This window comes from Oncorhynchus mykiss, chromosome 6 (genome assembly GCF_057628025.1).
Source record: "Oncorhynchus mykiss isolate SJ-2025 chromosome 6, ASM5762802v1, whole genome shotgun sequence".
Classification (NCBI taxonomy): domain Eukaryota; kingdom Metazoa; phylum Chordata; class Actinopteri; order Salmoniformes; family Salmonidae; genus Oncorhynchus; species Oncorhynchus mykiss.
The window spans coordinates 53,058,355-53,076,408 of NC_143027.1; the positions used below are offsets into that span (position 1 = coordinate 53,058,355).

Below are 18,054 nucleotides of genomic sequence, written 5' to 3' on the forward strand. Positions count from 1 at the left end.
AGATTCCGTCTCTCACAGTTGAAGTGTACCTATGATAAAAATGACAGACCTCTACATGCTTTGTAAGTTGGAAAACCTGCAAAATCGGCAGTGTTTCAAATACTTGTTCTCCCCACTGTAAGGGAGTTGTACTCCAGCCTTAGGAGGTGGTGGTAATGCAACAAATTGGATGCCAACCGCCGTTAAATTTCATAGAAGAAGAAGTACACAGGGCAATAAATAACGTGAGCCAGTGGCACTGACCCGCATAAAAGCGCGTTTAAATCATCCAATAATCGAGCGCGTTTCACGTTTGCACTTTCACAACCAATCACGGGTAAGCTTTGTGAAACTGACATTTTCAAATGAGAGAATTTGTCTGCACTGTAGTGGGTGTTTAGGCAGGGTAGCTGTCGTGCAGTAAAATAATATTTTTTTTTTCTCCCCCATTGCCTTTCATTTCGCAAACGATTAGCTACATATTGCAGAGACGAGTGAGGTAAGATTGGCATTGCTTGAATTATCGTCCCTAGTGTTAGGTTTGTTTCATTATGCATTTTACTAGCCTGATAAAGTCGAGCCGATAGTTTACGTTAGCTAACAGAAGCTAGGTTATAAGACTACAGTAGCTGTGAAGTATCGTAATGTTACAATACACAACTTGCGAGCTAGCACTACTGCTGTCTAACGTTAGTAGGTTACCTAAGTTAATTAGTTCCATATCTAACGTAACGTTAACAACAGCACAGTTACCGTTGACTAAAGTTCTTAACGCCGGTGTTGTGCCGAAAATCTCCCCCCACCCGGTCAGAATCCCCCACCCTTTCGCGTTCTGTTAGTTGAGATTTCTGCTGTTCACTCCGTTGTCCGTTTAGCCTACATTTCACTGATCTTAGAAAGCGTTTTTTTCTGTTTGGCCAATTGTTTCAAGTGTATGTGGCGGTTCTAGCTTGTCTGGACCCCTCCGCGCAATCGGGGGCGCCCGGTGCCGCTGCCTATGTCGCCCGTACCTAAATCCAACACGGATTTTTGTATTAATCTATAAATAAATCTCTGCTAAAATTCGTCATCTCTCCCATTTCTTATTCGACTAGTATTTTTGAAAGTGTAAGGATAAATTCAGCCATAGTAGTTCTGAAATGTGTATTGCATGCTAACATTTTACTCCCTCTGTTTTAATATAAAACACACACATAATTTCGGCTGCCTATCCTGACGAAGATTGTTTTATAGAACGTATTTGACTGTGTGCCAGGAAATTAGAGGGGGATAATTCTGTCAGGGGTTTCGGCACAACACCAAGGTCCTCTACTCTGACAATTATTCTACTGATGAATTACTAGATACGACCTCTGTTTACTCTTATCTAGTCAGCATTGTAAATTAGGCTATTTTTTATTAAGCAGGGCAAACCCGTTGGCAGTTTTTAGCAGGGCAAACCGGTTTTGGTGTTTTTTGCTATCAAAATTAATCAATCGCAGCACGTCTTGTAATCTCTTTTTGCCTGATCAAGTACAATGCCATTGGAAATTACTCTGAACATGCATTGCATTTGGAAAGTTTACAGACTCCTTGACTTTTTCAAAATGTTTACTTTACAGTCTTGTCCTAAAATTGATTAAATTGTTTCCCCACTTCAATCTAAACACACTATCCCATAATGACAAAGCAAAAATAGGTTCAGAAAATTTAGCAAATGTACTAAACTATTTTAAATGTAAATATTTAGACCCCTTACTCAATACTTTGTTAGTACATTTGACAGCAACTACAGCCTCAAGTCTTCTTGGGTATAACGCTACATTCTTGGCACACCTGTATTTCGGCAGTTTCTCCCATTCTTCTCTGCAGTTACTTTCAACTTCTGTCAGGTTGGATGTGGAGCGTTGCTGCAAAACTATTTTTCAGCTCTCCAAAGATGTTTGATCGGGTTCAAGTCCGGCCTCTGGCTGGGCCACTCAAGAACATTCTGAGACTTATCCCGAAGCCAAGATAACGCAGGAGTGGCTGTGTTCTTAAAGTCATTGTCCTGTTAAAAGGTGAACCTTTGCCCCAGTCTGAGGTCCTGAGTGCTCTGGAGCAGGTTTTCATAAGGATCTCTTTACTTCGCTCCATTAATCTTTGCCTCTATCCTGACTATTATTCCAGTCCCTGTCGCAGAAAAGGATGCATTACAATTTCTCTCATTCACTTTTGCTTGTAAATGTCCACACTCACTGAAAATTACTTTCGGTAGCTTATAACTATGCTTTTATTAATAGCTGGGTTTGCCGGTCTTTGCATTTAGTTTGTTAACATTTAGCTAAGTGTGTGATTTTGTTATTTAAACACTTCTTTTTTAAATATATGTTTTGCCCTATGGGCTTTTCCTTAGTGCCCCCTTGTGTGATATGCTGTTAATACTGTAAATCCTGGGATGTGAGAAGGATGTTATGACAATGTGAAAAGCTGCATACCACCCAAGCCTACATTCAACATTAATTTACAATGGCATTGTACTTAATCAGGTAACTGCTGAATGTCTCCAAACATGTGATTTGACTTTGATATACCAGAAATCATCAAAACGGGTTTGCCCTGCCTACAACTGTTGGCCAGTGTTCGAATCTGGTCTGTTTTTGTCAAACGACAAAATGCATGCAAACTAGTATGATACGTCTTCATACTAGCTATGTCAGAGAAATTCATATTTCTGACTAACTATTCTAGCTAAGACCCTTACAATTATTTTTGTTGCAATGAATATGTGCAAGTGTTTTCTCCTTACCAACAGTATCATCTAGGTTATCATTTTGAAGTGAATCCACACAAATCATCATGGGAGACGACAGTGACTGGATGAAGTTACCAGTCGATCAGAAATGTGAACACAAGGTGACTCATCAGTTATTCTTCGGCATCTTCTGCTCCTTTATGGTCCCTTTTGTGATACAGGTTGAAGGTTGGATTTCAGTTGGTTGTGGGTAATGCACCATAAAAGCAAATTCAGAACATTAACTCGGCTTTATAGCTAACGTTACTCTAGCACCGTTCCACTTTTAACCCCTTATTGTCCCTATTTGCTGTCCCAGGTATGGAAAGCCAGGCTGAATGGGTATGAAGAGGCCCTGAAGCTCTTCCAGAGGATTGATGATACGAGTCCAGAATGGGCCAAGTACCAGGGAATCATCAAGAAGTTTGTGACGGACTCAAACTCAGTGGCCCAGCTCAAAGGACTGGAGGCTGTTCTGGCTTATGTAGAGAATGCACACGTGGCTTCTAGGTAAGGGGATGAAAAAATATGAAATATTGTGTAGGACTAGATTATTATGAATTAATCATACAGAAATATCACTTTAAACATCTCCAAAGCAATTGCCCTTCTATGGTGTGGGAAGCGCTGACTCGCTGCCCTTTTCTATTATCAAGACATCTGCTGGTTACTAACTGGTTTATCAGTCGACTAGAACTCATGACAAAAGAGCCTTCATGCATAGCCTTTATTTTTACCCATAAGACTAAGAGTAAAATGCCCCTTGGGACCAATATTCTACTCGGAGATGTTTTGTGGGTACGGCCCAGGGAGTTTTTCCTGACCAACTATGGCTATGTCCTGGATTATTTCCTTCTGGTCAGGTAAAACTCCTGGATCCTAGTTCTTGCGAAATAGATTGACTATTTTTGTTTTAACCTATCTATTGTTGCTCTACAGGACGGTGGGTGAGGTGTTGTCAGGTGTGGTGTGTAAGGTATTCAACCAGCCTAAGGCGCGGGCCAAAGAGCTGGCCTCAGACATCTGCCTCATGTACATAGAGATTGAGAAAGCCGACATTGTACAGGAGGAGCTCATCAAAGGATTAGAGAACAAGAACCCTAAAGTAGTCGTCGCTTGTGTGGAGACCATACGCAGGGCACTCTGGTGAGACATAGCACTGGAGCAGTAGAGAAAGAATGTGTTCTTATCCTGGATAAGCACTAAATACTGGTACTTTTAAATACTGGTGATTGAGGAGACTTGACATGTTGGATCTTTTACCAAAGACTACACATGCCCAATTTTGGGATTAAGACATGCTCATGTTTTGCATGTACCACCTGCTTTGATTAAATGTAACGCAAAACAATAATGAAACTTCATTAATGTGCTTGTCTCCTTCCTTAGTGAATTTGGATCCAAGACTGTGACCCTAAAGCCCATAATTAAAGTGTTGCCAAAGCTCTTTGAGTCCAGAGAAAAGGCAGTCCGACATGAGGCCAAACTGCTGGCTGTGGAGGTCTACAGGTGGATCAGGGACTCACTACGACCTCCTCTTCAAAACATCAACTCTGTACAGGTGAGGGTTAAGGGTTGATCCAAACATGGTATTTCATCATTACCTGAATGTGAAGAGCGGCTCAGCGTTGTTGCTGTGCATTGGAAAGTCTTCCACGAAGATGTCTTTGAACAGTGTTTTGGACAGAATCTCCCAGGACATTTTTGCTATTGGACAGGGATTCCCAAACTCAGCCCTGGGGCCCCTCCTTGGGTGCATGTAATGTTTTTTTTGCCCTAGCACTACACAGCTAATTCAAATAATCATAGCTTGTTTGAGAGTTGGTTATTTGAATCCGCTGTGTAGTGCTAGGGCAAAAAACAAAATGTGCACTGGGGGGGCAGGTTGTTATAATGCTGCTGTGTGTGTATATGTATGTAACCTGACCAATTTCACATATAAATGTAGTTATAGATCTGCCATTCTAATTGAAAGCAAGTCTAAGAAACGGTAGATCTGTTCTGTGCACTTTCTGTTTCCCGTTCTTAAGTATAGTTTTTGATTCATACTTTCGGTATTTTATACCAGCTGAAAATACAATATTTTTGATTATAGAAAAGAGATTTCACAGCGGTTTAGATGGTACAATGATTCTCTACACAATGACTGCTTGTTTGGTCACAAACTGAAATTAGGCAAACTTAGTATTTTAGCAACCAGGAAATAGCGGTGTGATTGATGCGTATTGCACTTTTTTTTAAATTAGTTTTTGTCTTGGTTACTCACTATGCTGGGGAATTGACTGTGCAAGGCCCTTTTGCTTTTGACAAACTTGATAATTATTGTGGTTGGTGTCTTTATATAAGAGCCCTTTTTTTGTAAACAAGCATACACCACAATGCCTGTGTATATGTAAGCCTATGTCTCTCTCCCCGCATGTCCCCAGTTGAAGGAGCTGGAGGAGGAGTGGGTGAAGGTGCCGTCGTCGGCCCCCAGACAAAGTCGTTTCCTACGCTCCCAGCAGGACCTGAGGACCAAGTTCGAGGAACAGCAGGCCGTGGCAGGGTCCGACGGAGACTGTGAGGACGTAGCAGACTCTGCTCCTCAGGTGGACCCCTATGAGCTTCAGGACCCAGTGGAGATACTCTCCAAACTGCCCAAAGACTTCTACGTGAAGATTGTAAGCACACACCTTACTGAGCATGGCCGTTAGTTGTGCGGTATCCAGATTCTCATATCGTCATACCGTCCTTCTCATCCTGGCATTTACGGTATTATCGGTTTAGTACACATGGGTGCGCCAATGCACCAATGCACACTAGAATATACACAGCAAAGTAATTTGCTAATACAACACCTTCAAGTAAGCATTTTACATCACATCCAGCAGGTAAGAGATTTGAGGCTGCTATTTTCCATCTTTCATGAGTGCTAGAACTGGCTTTATTCATACGGCAGTGGATAACTCGACATAATTACCTCCTGAAGGTATGCTAGCCATTTACTTATATGAAGGTCATGTGGTGGCAACCAGCGCCGAACAAGTTTTTATTTATCCATTTTTTGGCAGCAGTCAACCCAGCCAGCCAAACTTTTCGCTCTTTCTCATTCAGCTGCATACCTGTATAATCGTTATGCAACAGCATAATTGGTTCTAGTGGTACAATCATGTCAGAGAATATACAACACTTTCCTCCAACTCATAATCCTCAGGACAATCCCATAGCATATGTTTGTATATTTCAAGTGAATTTAGGATACATGGGTCACAGTATGGGCTTTATGCCTGTTTTGCATTAAACAATTTTGCTGATTAAAAAATAATGGAAAGATCTGTTTTAGGCTAAGGCTCTAACATAACAATGTGGAGAAAGTCAAGGGGTCTGAATACTTTCTGAAGGCTGTGTGTGTGTGTATATAGCAGAATGTCATCTGCATATACAGTGGTTCTTACTTTAGAAGTTTAGACTTTATGCCACAACCATTTTTGGTAGATGGTGGCAGATTGTGGTAAATTCTGTCATTGCACCACACTATCACAAGGGGGAGTTAGAACGCTGATCTATCGGTAGTCTAATCTGGCACAAATGAACTGTCTTGTGTTTTCAGTCAGAGTTCCTCTTCTCTGGCACTAATGCCCTGAGAGTACAATGGGGGCGTTACACTTGACACGGAATGACAGTCCAGCGAGGGTTTGTCAGCATAGAACTGTGACTCATTTATAGGGATATGATATGAGAGGAACATTTTAATCAGTATAGGAGAAGCAATTATATTCTGATGTTGTGTTAAAGGCTTTGGCAACAAAATTAATAATGTTGGGGATACATAGGGAATGGACTTGAGTGTATGCCATTCGTAGAATCCATCGCAACAGGGTTAGCATAACACACAAACCATATCGATAAAATTATTTCCCAAACCAAATTTCTCCAAGTCCACAAGTACTGCCTGTCAAAAGCATTCTCAGCTTCTAGAGACAGCACACTGTCCTGCTGTTTTGTTTTAATGTATTACATGCATTAATCAACTGACATTGTCAACTGCAAGGTGGCGTTTCATACATCCTGACTGGTCCATTTGAATCAACTTATCCAAACACTTTTCCATCTGTAACGCCAATACAAGATATTGGATGATAATTTGCACAATCTTTGAGCTTTCCCTTTCTCTGGCAGTAGAGGGCTCCCGAAAGGCGCAGCGGTGTTAGACTATGCATCTCAGTGCAAGAGGCGTCCCTGGTTAGAATCCAGGCTGTATCAGAGCCGTCTGGTTGGGAGTCCCATAGGGCGACGCACAATTGGCACAGCGTTAGCCGGGGTAGGCCGTCATTGTAAATAATAATTTTCTCTTAACTGACTTTAAATAAATGGAGATTAATGCAGAGTTTGTATGCTCATAAAAATAACCCAAAATAATTTTCAATGGCCGTCTCCAATAATATCGTTCCTAAAATGCCCCAAAAATGTATTAACACTTCAGGTGGAATGCCATTCGTCCCAAGTGACTTACCCTTTTTTTTTTCACCTTTCAGTGCTGACTCCAGTTCTACGAATGAGAGAGCTCGGCTCAGATCCGCAGATTGCTTCTCATACAATAGACAAATCAAGATTATGTAAAAACTGCTTGCATTTGTCTAGCTCCAACTGGATAGAAGATTTATATAACTCCTTGTGAAAACACTGAAATGTTGCATTAATTTCCTGTGGAACAGAAAGTAAGCCTTTTGACAGGGATTGAATAGTCTATAGAAGTACAAGATTCACTTTGTTTAAATTAAGGCTAGAAGCCTGCTTGGCTTGCTCCCATTTAAAATAATAGTTCTACCTCTATGCATGAGCTCAGCTCTCCTCTTTTTAAATCATTCAGTTCATTTAACCACCTTCAAATCATTGACATTATTTGAATAATTCCTTTTCAGGATCTTTTCAAGTGATACATTTTTTTTCTCCAATAACTTGATTCTGTGATTCCTGGCTTTGAGGTGAGATGCCAAATATTATGTAGTCTGATAAACCCTTTAGTTAGCCGTCCATGTAAACCTTGGGTCCTCAACCGAGTCCTTGATTTTTTTGTTGTTGCCACAAACGATTCGTTTTGAGGAAGGTTTGTATTAAAACGCAAATGTTTTATTCACAAAGCTCACATCCACTTGGGTAACTAGGAGATTATGATCTGAAAGAGTCGTAGGCAATATTTCTATTGGCATGACGCACATACTTAGAGTACGCTTGAATAGAAAACTATAAATTCTACAGTATGATTTTGTGATATGCAGGAAAAACATGCCCGCATTCTAAACTCGCCACTCATCAGCAATATTGAGATGTTCCGTCATTGCGTTCAACGCTAATGATGCTGATTGTTGGGCATGTGAAAACGTTTGCGTGGATCTATCAAGCTTGAGATTGAAAACTGCATTCATATCTGCCCTTATGACCAATTCACACTCAGTGTTAACAATTCTTTGGTAAGCCCAGGGAAAAAGCTGTCCTCAAACAGCAGGTGCATAGATACACATGCTACTTTCTTGTCCTATATAGACATGCAAATGTAAGCTAAGCGGCCTGAAGTGTCCTTGCCAGTCTTTTTGTTAACTAAAGTTAACAACGAGGTGATAAACACTAATCACCCCAAAAGCTAGCAACATCAACCCCCTACTAATCACGGTCCAACTTCAACATGCCTCCATTTCAGTGTTGTTGAAACATTAGGTTGCCCGATTTGCTACAAATCCATGAGTTCAAACAGTGAACCATATTTTTTTTAAAATCCGGTACTAAATTATGAAATCCAATAATCAACCAGTTGAACCAGCCTCCAGCTCTGCCAGTGAGCTAATATTAAGCCTCATCTCCAATCGTGAAAGAAAGCGTCCCACAATCTTTTGGGGTGCTGGTACTAGAAGTTCTTGTCCAAAACAAAAGTTGTGTCGTCAAATAAACGTTTGCTTCATCTTTACCTCCCAGTTGTTCCCGTTTCATGGGGGGTGTAGACCTGTCGCTGGGCAGACTTTTCTGAAATTCCTGCCCCTCTTGCCGAGATGGAGAGCTGCTCACTGTTGAAAGTAAGTCACAGGGTGGCGGGATAGATCAGAAAAGAGGGTTTGCCCTGCAACGTATGTTTCTCCTGGCATTTTGGATGGGGGCATTCTGTCTTGCTTCACTCGCTCCTTGTAGAATAGCCTTGGTGTCTGAACCTTGAAGACCATGGTCTGGGGGTTGTCCTTTGCATTTTGGTTGCTGATCCTGTGGGCAATTTCCATTTGGATCGAAGTAGTACAAAATGATGGAATCCATTTGGGAAGGATTTCTTGAGGGAAAGCAGTTGCATCACCTCCCTCCCGGTCTGTAGCAATCCCCGTGACCATCACGTTATTATGTCTGTCTTGATCCTCAAGCGATGTCATTTTGTACCGCATCTTCTCAAGTTCCAAAGTGCAGAGGTTCACATCCCTTTTTAAGCCCCTTGCCTCGGTCTGAGTGTGTTTCACCTTTTCTATTAGCGCTCAAACTGATCCCATGTGGGTGTCTAACTTTTCTTGCAAGGTAGCAACTTGTTCCCTCACTCCTTGAATTGCTGCACATGTACCCACCGCCTCCATCTGGTCTTGCTCAGCTAAAGCTAGCATCAGTGGGAACTTCAGTTTTCTGGCGTATAGTTGCCATTTTGGTGTGCAAACCCATGTTTCTTGACCCTAGACTTTTCCACTGACATTTAAACTAGAAAGTATAAGAAGTTGAAGTAACCCTGAATTAAATGAGGACTTGTCGGCAGGAGCCTCAGTCTTTTGACCTTTGCGTCTGTGGGTCATGTGAGCTGGTGTACACGCTGTTTGTGGAGTCTTGAGTTGCTAGGGCAACAGGCCTGCTTGCTCTGATCGTGGAAGATGGCGGAGGAGCAGATGGGCTGACAGGCAAAAAAACACGGACATCAAGATGCAGAACTCATCCAAAGGGCTTTGACCTCTCAAACACGGCAGAAAGCCAACGCAATATGATGCCCCATCTAATTCAGCCACTTCGATAACTACCAAGTCAAACTTAGGTTGGTATTCTGCTTATCGTGCAGGGATTTTTTTTTACTCTTATCTTGCTGCGTTTTGTAAACTCAGATCTAAAATGCTTCATGTAATTTGTGCTTGGCATCAGAATAATTTTGTGCTTGTTGCACTTTTCCACTCGAATAAGTATTTTCGGTGTAGCCAGTGTACTTTTCTCTGGTAAATGTTAAATTAACTTTAAGAAAAACATTAGGAAATGTAGCTGACTACATTCTTTCTATGATAAACAGATATGATGGCGACGCATTTGTTTTTGAAAAAAGACCTTGTGTGCTCATTTTACGTGTCTGCCGGCCAAATAGTTGTACTTCCGTTGTCATTTGATGAAAATTCAGCTATTTTTCTGCCTAATGTGTTGTGCTAATATATTTTCTGTGAAGGGGAAACTGTAGTTGCATGTCCCTGATCACTATTGATGCAAAAAAGCACTTGGCTACCAATGTAAAATACGACCCCTGGTCTATTTTATAGCTGGACTCACCTGCTCCTGCTTTCTCCCATTGTGCTATTTACAAACACACGTGATTGTAAGCTTCGTAATGTGACTGGTGAAGTGAACGCAATCTGCTTCATTTAACATATTGCAAAATTTGACTGCAGGTATTTAAAGTATGTACAAAATATTACTTTTTAGTTCTCTTCAAATAGTTTTGACTGTTGGAAAAACCATCCCGTGGCTATTTTACCAAATATTCCCAAGCCTCAATGGTCGTGTCCGGATTCCCATACTTGTGGCCTAAATAGTAGGGCAAAATGTTTGCCAGGATGTTGTACGCATTTTGGCTTTTCATCTAATATGAATTCACGCCATGCTCTTGAGGAACCAAATCTTCTTTTGACAACCGCTGATAATCCGATAAAGGGACGGACTGTATCAAAATGAATGCGGGACACGCAATAAATAGCGCATTTAGGTGACACATTTGCAGTATGGGTGAGCCTAGTATGTTATTTGTTGCATTCTGCATAAATGTTTACTAAACAGTACATTGTAAATAATGTAGTAGCGAGTGGTCACGGCCTGTCTTTTATAATCAAATCTTACCTGCGCAAAGCTTACACAAACTAAAGCTGTGGAGCTGATACTCAATTTGTCATTGTTGTGTATTGGGCCTGTGACTGAGTCTCCCTCTGTCACTGTAGGAGGCAAAGAAATGGCAAGAGAGGAAAGAGGCCCTGGAGGCCTTGGCGATGCTGGCTAAACACCCCAAACTGGATAATGGCGACTATGGCGATGTGGTTCGAGCACTCAAAAGGGTAGGCAACTCTGAGTGAGTGAAGTTGCAGTATGTATACAGTGCACTGACTACCCACTTAAACTCTCAATTGTTTGTCTATTTGTAGGTCATTGGTAAAGACACCAATGTCATTCTGGTGTCGCTCGCTGCAAAATGCCTGGCTGGATTGGCCTTCGGACTCAGGAAGAACTTTGGGACGTATGCAGGCAATGTAAGAGCTCCCTTTTAGATGGTTACTGAGAAACTAGAGATGCTTAAGATATTGCTTTACTGTGTAAGACTCTTCACCGGAAACGGTTTGCTAATCTCCAATTTTGACTGATTTGGTTATTTTAAAATGTTTCTTTTCCTCAAGGTGGTGCCAACTATTTTGGACAAATTTAAGGAGAAGAAACCTGCTGTGGTCCAGTCCCTGCAAGAGGCCATCGACGCAGTCTTCCTGACGGTGAGTGGGCAGATTATTCCAACTGATTATACTTTTGGTTCATAGCTTACTATGCACTTTAAATCGGTCAATGCTGTGTGAGCCTGTGTTATTGAAGGATCTGCACCAGTATCTCTTGGGCCATAGATCTCAACACAAAGTATAGTTGACTGTTAATGTGAAATCTGTTTATGTAGCTGGTCTCTCCGGTCCTTTGTGTAGGCCTTGTGCTAATCAACAGTAATTGTTTTCTTTCTATAGTTGTCATTTGAGAAGCAGATGTATGCTTGTCTAGATGGTCAATGCATGTGATTCTCTGTGGGCATGCACACCTATTAATAATTTAATATTAATAAAGAGCAAGGAAATAATAATTTATAGAATTTACTCTAGCTTTTTAATGTGGATCGATGTTTAATTAGTCAAATGTAATTAAGACTCCATTAGAGGAGCAAATCCCACCTTGATCTATGTTAATTGGTAAGAGTTAAGCTATTTGCTTTTTGCATGGGTCTGAAGTTTCCAAGATAACCAAGATAACAGACAAGCCAGCATGTATTTCATATCACTTTACCCACAAATTGTTGAAGGGTAAAACAAAAAAAGTGAAATAGAAAAACAGGGTAATGGTCTGATTGTTCTCTTCAGACCACTCTCCAGAACCTGAGCGAGGACATGCTGGCTGTGATGGACAACAAGAACCCGTCCATCAAGCAGCAGGCCTCTCTGTTCCTGACCAGGAGTATCTGTCTTTCTACCCCTTCCACCCTGCCCAAGAGCCTGCTCAAACCCCTCTGTGCTGCTCTGCTCAAGGTTGGTCTCACCCATCCTGTAGGTCTCTAACTGTACATGTCCACTGGGGGAAAATATTATGTGAACATGCAATGTTCAGAGTTAAACTTCACAAATGTTCACAAAATTAAGGTTATTGGTTGGTCGGGTGAAGTATTATACACCCCCAACATAGGGCTGGGCAATATGGCCAAAATATAATATGCATTTTATGTTTTTGAATAATACAAGTTCTAAATTTGGTTTGAGGAGTTCGTGACCCTAGGGTGGCAACACATGCATTCAATGGTCTTTCTCCATTCTGATTGATTTATACTGTTTAATTCTACTTCAACCCAAAATAATGTATCAATTCCTACACATTTGAGAATTTCCACACTGCTATGTAGGGCTGCATGATATGGGTGAACAATCTAGGCCTTATTTTTAGCCAAACACTTCGGTGAACTGTTGGAATCATGGAAATAGAATGATTATTCTATAGTTAGAACATAGTATTGGGGACTTTGAATACAGTGTTTTGACATGCCAATGAAAAATGCCAGGGGGAAGTTATTGTAACAGGGTACGAACCTGTGTTTCCTAGGGGACCCTATAATCTTTGGCTACATTGAAAGTTTTCTCTTAGCTACTTCATGTAGCTCACATATTCATGCTTTGCCTAGTCCTCTTTGATTTTAGAAGATACTCTTGCACAAACATGCAGATTTAGGTCTACAGCATCGCTGAAGTTTAAAGCCTGTATAGCTAATAACAATTGCTCTGACTCAAGCTAGCTAATAAACGTACTAACTAGAAATTAGCATTAGCGGCTAACACAATTTAGGTCAAACTTGCTAAGAAAAGACATACTAGCAGTTTGCAAATGTAAGAAACACAAACTAATAGTGTAATTACTGACCACTAGTGGATTTATATTAAGAAGAAATGTGAAAAGCATTGTCAACAATGTTGCATGTTCTGCATTGACCATGCACTCTGAACGCAAGTCATGTTTGCGGAACAACAAATGCACTTCTTGAGGGGTGGGGCTAGGTCTGTGTGGAAAGAGGCATGTTTAGAGTGAGCGGAGCGAGATGACTCAAGGATCGATGTAAACTATAAAAATGGACGTTACACACGGCGTATCCCATTAAACAAACCAAACATTTAAATACCGTTATAGAAGGTAATAGACCCTATGATTTTTTTTCAACGCCGATACCGATTATTTGAGGACCAAAAAAGCTGATACCGATTACTCGGTCAATTTAAAAAAAATAATTAAAAAAATAATAATACAAAAAAAAAAAATATATATATATATATATATATATATATATATATATATATATTAGTTGTACATTTTATATGTAATAGTGACAATTACAACAATACTGAATGAACACTTATTTTAACTTAATATAATACATCAATGAAATCAATTTAGCCTCAAATAAATAATGAAATCAATTTGGTTTAAATAATGCAGAAACAAGTGTTGGAGAAGAAAGTAAAAGTGCAATATGTGCCATGTAAGAAAGCTAACGTTTCAGTTCCTTGCTCAGAACATGAGCACATATGAAAGCTGGTGGTTCCTTTTAACATGAGCCTTCAATATTCCCAGGTAAGAGGTTTTAGGTTGTAGGAATTATAAGACTATTTCTCTCTATACCATTTGTATTTCATTAACCTTTGCATATTGGATGTTCTTGTAGGCACTTTAGTATTGCCAGTGTAACAGTATAGCTTCCGTCCCTCTCCTCGCTCCCACCTCTGCTCGAACCAGGAACACATCGACAACAGCCACCACATCGAAGCAGCGTTACCCATGCAGAGCAAGGGAAACAACCACTCCAAGTCTCAGAGCGAGTGACGTCACCGATTTGAAATGCTATTAGTGTGCACCCCGCTAACTAGCTAGCCATTTCACATTGGTTGCACAAGCCTAATCTCGCGAGTTGATAGGCTTGAAGTCATAAACAGCGCAATGCTTGACGCACAACGAAGAGCTGCTGGCAAAATGCACGAAAGTGCTGTTTGAATGAATGCTTACGAGCTTGCTACTGCCTACCACCGCTCAGTCAGACTGCTCTATCAAATCATACTTAGTTATAGCATAATAACACACAGAAATACGAGCCTTGGGTCAAGAAATTCTGGGAAATTAAGTGGCCCAAACTGTTACATATACACTGACTCTGCATGCAATGAACGCAAGAGAAGTGACACAATTTCACCTGGTTAATATTGCCTGCTAACCTGGATTTATTTTAGCTAAATATGCAGGTTTAAAAATATGTACTTGTGTATTGATTTTAAGAAAGGCATTGATGTTTATGGTTAGGTACACATTGGAGCAACGACGGTCCTTTTTCAGAATACGCACCGTAGTAAGAGCTAGTAATATCATCATCCATGTGTAGTTAACTAGTGATTATGATTGTTTTTATAAGATAAGTTAAATGCTAGCTAGCAACTTACCGTGGCTTCTTACTGCATTCACGTAACAGGCAGTCTCCTTGTTGAGTGCAATGAGAGGCAGGTGGTTAGAGCGTTGGAGTAGTTAACTGTAAGGTTGCAAGATTGAATCCCCGAGCTGACAAGGTACAAATCTGTCATTCTGCCCCTGAATGAGGCAGTTGAACCACCGTTCCTAGGCCGTCATAGAAAATAAGAATGTGTTAACTGACTTGCCTAGTTAAATAAAGATTAAATAAAGGTGTTACATTTTTAATTTTTTTTATTTGCCTTTAATCGGTGTCCAAAAATACAGATTTCTGATTGTTATAACTTGAAATCGGCCCTAATTAATCAACCTCTAGTTTAAACCCAATTCCGGTATATTGTAAAATACTGCCCAGCCCTAACCCCACACTTATTTCTATAAATCCCCATTTGAATATGGCTCTGTCTTGATGTTTGACATATTGTGGGTTGTTTCTTCATTGCAGCAAGTGAATGACCCTGCTCCAGAGGTGAGAGATGCTGCGATCATGGCTCTAGGCACGGCCATGAAGGTGGCGGGAGAGAAAGCGGTTAACCCCTTCCTAGCAGACCTCGACAAACTCAAGGTTGACAAGGTGAGGTGTGTGTGTGTGTGTGTGTGTGTGTGTGTGTACATGCGTACAGTTGAAGTCTGAAGCTTACGTACACCTTAGCCAAATACATTTATACTCAGTTTTCCACAATTCCTGACATTTAATCCACGTAAAAATACCCTGTTTTAGGCCAGTCAGGATCACCACTTTATTTTAAGAATGTGAAATGTCAGAATAATCGTAGAGAGAATTATTTATTTCAGCTTTTATTTCTCTTCATCACATTCCCAGTGGGTCAGAAGTTTACATACACTCAATTAGCATTTGGTAGCATTGCCTTTAAATTGTTTAACTTGGGTCAAACATTTTGGGTAGCCTTCCACAAGCTTCCCACAATAAGTTGGGTGAATTTTGGCCCATTCCTCCTGACAGAGCTGGTGTACCTGAGTCAGGTTTGTAGGCCTCCTTTAACTTCCTGACTTAAACAAGCAGGAATGCATGATCAATATTCTGATTTGCACCCCAAAAATATGAAGCTTTGAATTAAATGACAAACTAGAATTTGCAGCTCGCACTGACGCAATCAATTTAAAAAAATTGTGTCCCAAGTGAATGGACGCAAAATAATCACTTCGGAGCCCTGCTTTTGGTCAACTTCAAATAAAATAGCTGTTGCAGTGTTTTCAGAGCCAGTTTGTGAAAATGTGTGTATTGTTTACATAAATCAGAGTTCTTTGTTTTAGATATGTCATTGTTATTGACCTTGGGCCATCCTGTTGCTCAGATTGGTAATATCCAAGTGTGTTCTCTTAATGCTATTTTTTCCTCTCAAAGATTAAAGCGATTGCGTCCAATGTGGAGCTGGCAGGAGGAAAGAAGGGAGGAGGAGCGGAGAAAGGGAAACCTGGCACCAAGGCACAGTCTGAGGCCCCAGCCAAACCCGCAGGGGCCCCCCAAAATGCCCCTTTGTATAAGGTGAGACGGCATGACCTGGCTCTTATTGTATGTTTCGTGTCTCCTTAGTGGGTTTGCATGTCACGGTGGTCCTTGTCAGGTTTGTTGCACAAAATGTTTGAAGGTGTCTTTTAGAAGGGTTGAATTGAACTTGAATCATTTGGACAATATAAACTACAGTAGAGGAGCTTGTTTTTCACTCTAACCAATAGAGCTTGAAAACCAGTCAAATCCATGGGAAAGATGCTAGGAGGTATTTACATTGAAGCGTTATTGTGTGATCCACTAAACCAGTGACTACTTAGTACCCAGAGCCCCAGGGACAGTTTATTTTTTGCTAAGCACAGAGCTTCAATATAAGGCTGTGGTCAAAACCATGAAAGGTGGGGGGAGTTTAATGTTGAGGCTGGACTTATGGACAACCTGCTGGTGGTAATATTGCAATGAATACAGTGTGGAATAATGTAATCTCTGTTGACTGTGGTCATCTATGCTGTTCTATTCCACAGCAGTGGCTCCTAAATGGTGGGTTGCAGCCAGTGTTTGGTCATTGCTCAAGGATGGATTGGTTTTCCTCTTTAAATTGCTCTCAATGTACTTTTTAAATGTTTCCCTAATGTGTTATTTCCTGTTTGTAAAAATACAATTGTCTGTTTATTCTGAAATCTGGTTTGATGTGTTGTCTAGGATGTTGGCGTTGCTAAGAAAGGGAAGCCTGGGGCAGAAGGTGGAGCCAAGAGTAAGAAGCCTGCTGAAACAAAAGAGATCGTGGAGACTGAGCTCTCGGTGAGTACTCCCATCTTACTGATTTTGAAGTATCAAATAGTCCTCAATAAATTACTCAATATTAAATAGATACAAGTTGCAAATGACAGCGCCCCCCCTATGGTGCACTAATATTTAGCTCTGGAACAGGGTGCAATTTGAACCTGGGCTCTAGTCAAAAGTACGTATTGACTGTTCTTAGGTGGAGGTGTGTGACGAGCTGGCTGCAGCGGTGTTGCCTGCCTCCTGTGTAAAGATGCTGGACAGCTCCAACTGGAAGGAGAGGCTGGCCAGCATGGAGGAATTTTACCAGGTCGGCAGCATTTATGTTTTCAAGTTCTCTTTGTTTCTCCCTATACTCTGTTACAACATTTGTTCTTGCAGTGTAAGTCTATTGAGTAGCCTTGCCCAGCCTTGGCTTGTGTGAGTAGTAATGGCTCATAGGAGCATATCTCCTGTTTCTGTATTGTGAGGCAGTTAGACGTAAGCGTACACCTCCTTGACAGGACGCTAATCTATCACCCCCAATCCATCTCCTAAATACTGAGTGTCAGGCAGACTCATCAGATCTAGGGTTGAATATTTTCCAAATATTTATTCTTGAGAATAAGTCTTTCTCCCAGGTAACCCGGTATTTCCCACCCAGACTAGAAGTGTCATTTTAAAGCATATAAATATACAGAACAAACAATTTATCCCAGAAACCCTAGACCATTCCAATTTGCATACCGCCCCAACAGATCCACAGAGGATGCAATCTCTATTGATCTCCACTCTGCCCTTTCCCAGCTGGACAAAAGGAACACCTATGCGAGAATGCTATTCTTTGACTACAGCTCAGCATTCAACACCATAGTGCTCTTAGCTCATCACTAAACTAAGATCCGTGGGACTAAGCACCTCCCTCTGCAAATGGATCCTGGACTCCCTAACGGGCTGCCCCTAGGTGGTGAGGTTAGGTAGCAACACATCCGCCACGCTCATCCTCAACACGGGTGCATGCTCAGTCCCCTCCTGTACTCCCTGTTCACTCATGACTGCACGACTCCAACACCAAGTTTGCCGATGACATAACAGTGGTAGGCCT

General features: G+C 41.1%; 1 protein-coding gene across 2 annotated transcripts in view; it reads left to right on the plus strand.

Moving 5' to 3' along the window:
• Window positions 1–314: 314 nt before the first annotated feature.
• The window catches only part of LOC110526152 (cytoskeleton-associated protein 5), an 87,952-nt gene continuing 70,212 nt past the window's right edge, over window positions 315–18,054 (plus strand). The window contains exons 1-14 of one of the 2 annotated variants that reach the window (XM_036980429.2): window positions 315–478; window positions 2,753–2,853; window positions 3,051–3,241; window positions 3,671–3,877; window positions 4,121–4,292; window positions 5,158–5,391; window positions 10,918–11,031; window positions 11,119–11,223; window positions 11,368–11,457; window positions 12,085–12,249; window positions 15,162–15,290; window positions 16,083–16,223; window positions 16,890–16,988; window positions 17,170–17,280. In XM_036980429.2, the coding sequence (XP_036836324.2) occupies window positions 2,797–2,853; window positions 3,051–3,241; window positions 3,671–3,877; window positions 4,121–4,292; window positions 5,158–5,391; window positions 10,918–11,031; window positions 11,119–11,223; window positions 11,368–11,457; window positions 12,085–12,249; window positions 15,162–15,290; window positions 16,083–16,223; window positions 16,890–16,988; window positions 17,170–17,280 (1,815 nt within the window). In that variant the 5' untranslated portion in view covers window positions 315–478; window positions 2,753–2,796. The remainder of the gene's footprint in view (window positions 479–2,752; window positions 2,854–3,050; window positions 3,242–3,670; window positions 3,878–4,120; window positions 4,293–5,157; window positions 5,392–10,917; window positions 11,032–11,118; window positions 11,224–11,367; window positions 11,458–12,084; window positions 12,250–15,161; window positions 15,291–16,082; window positions 16,224–16,889; window positions 16,989–17,169; window positions 17,281–18,054) is intronic. The other variant, XM_090238187.1, reaches the window with a different exon arrangement.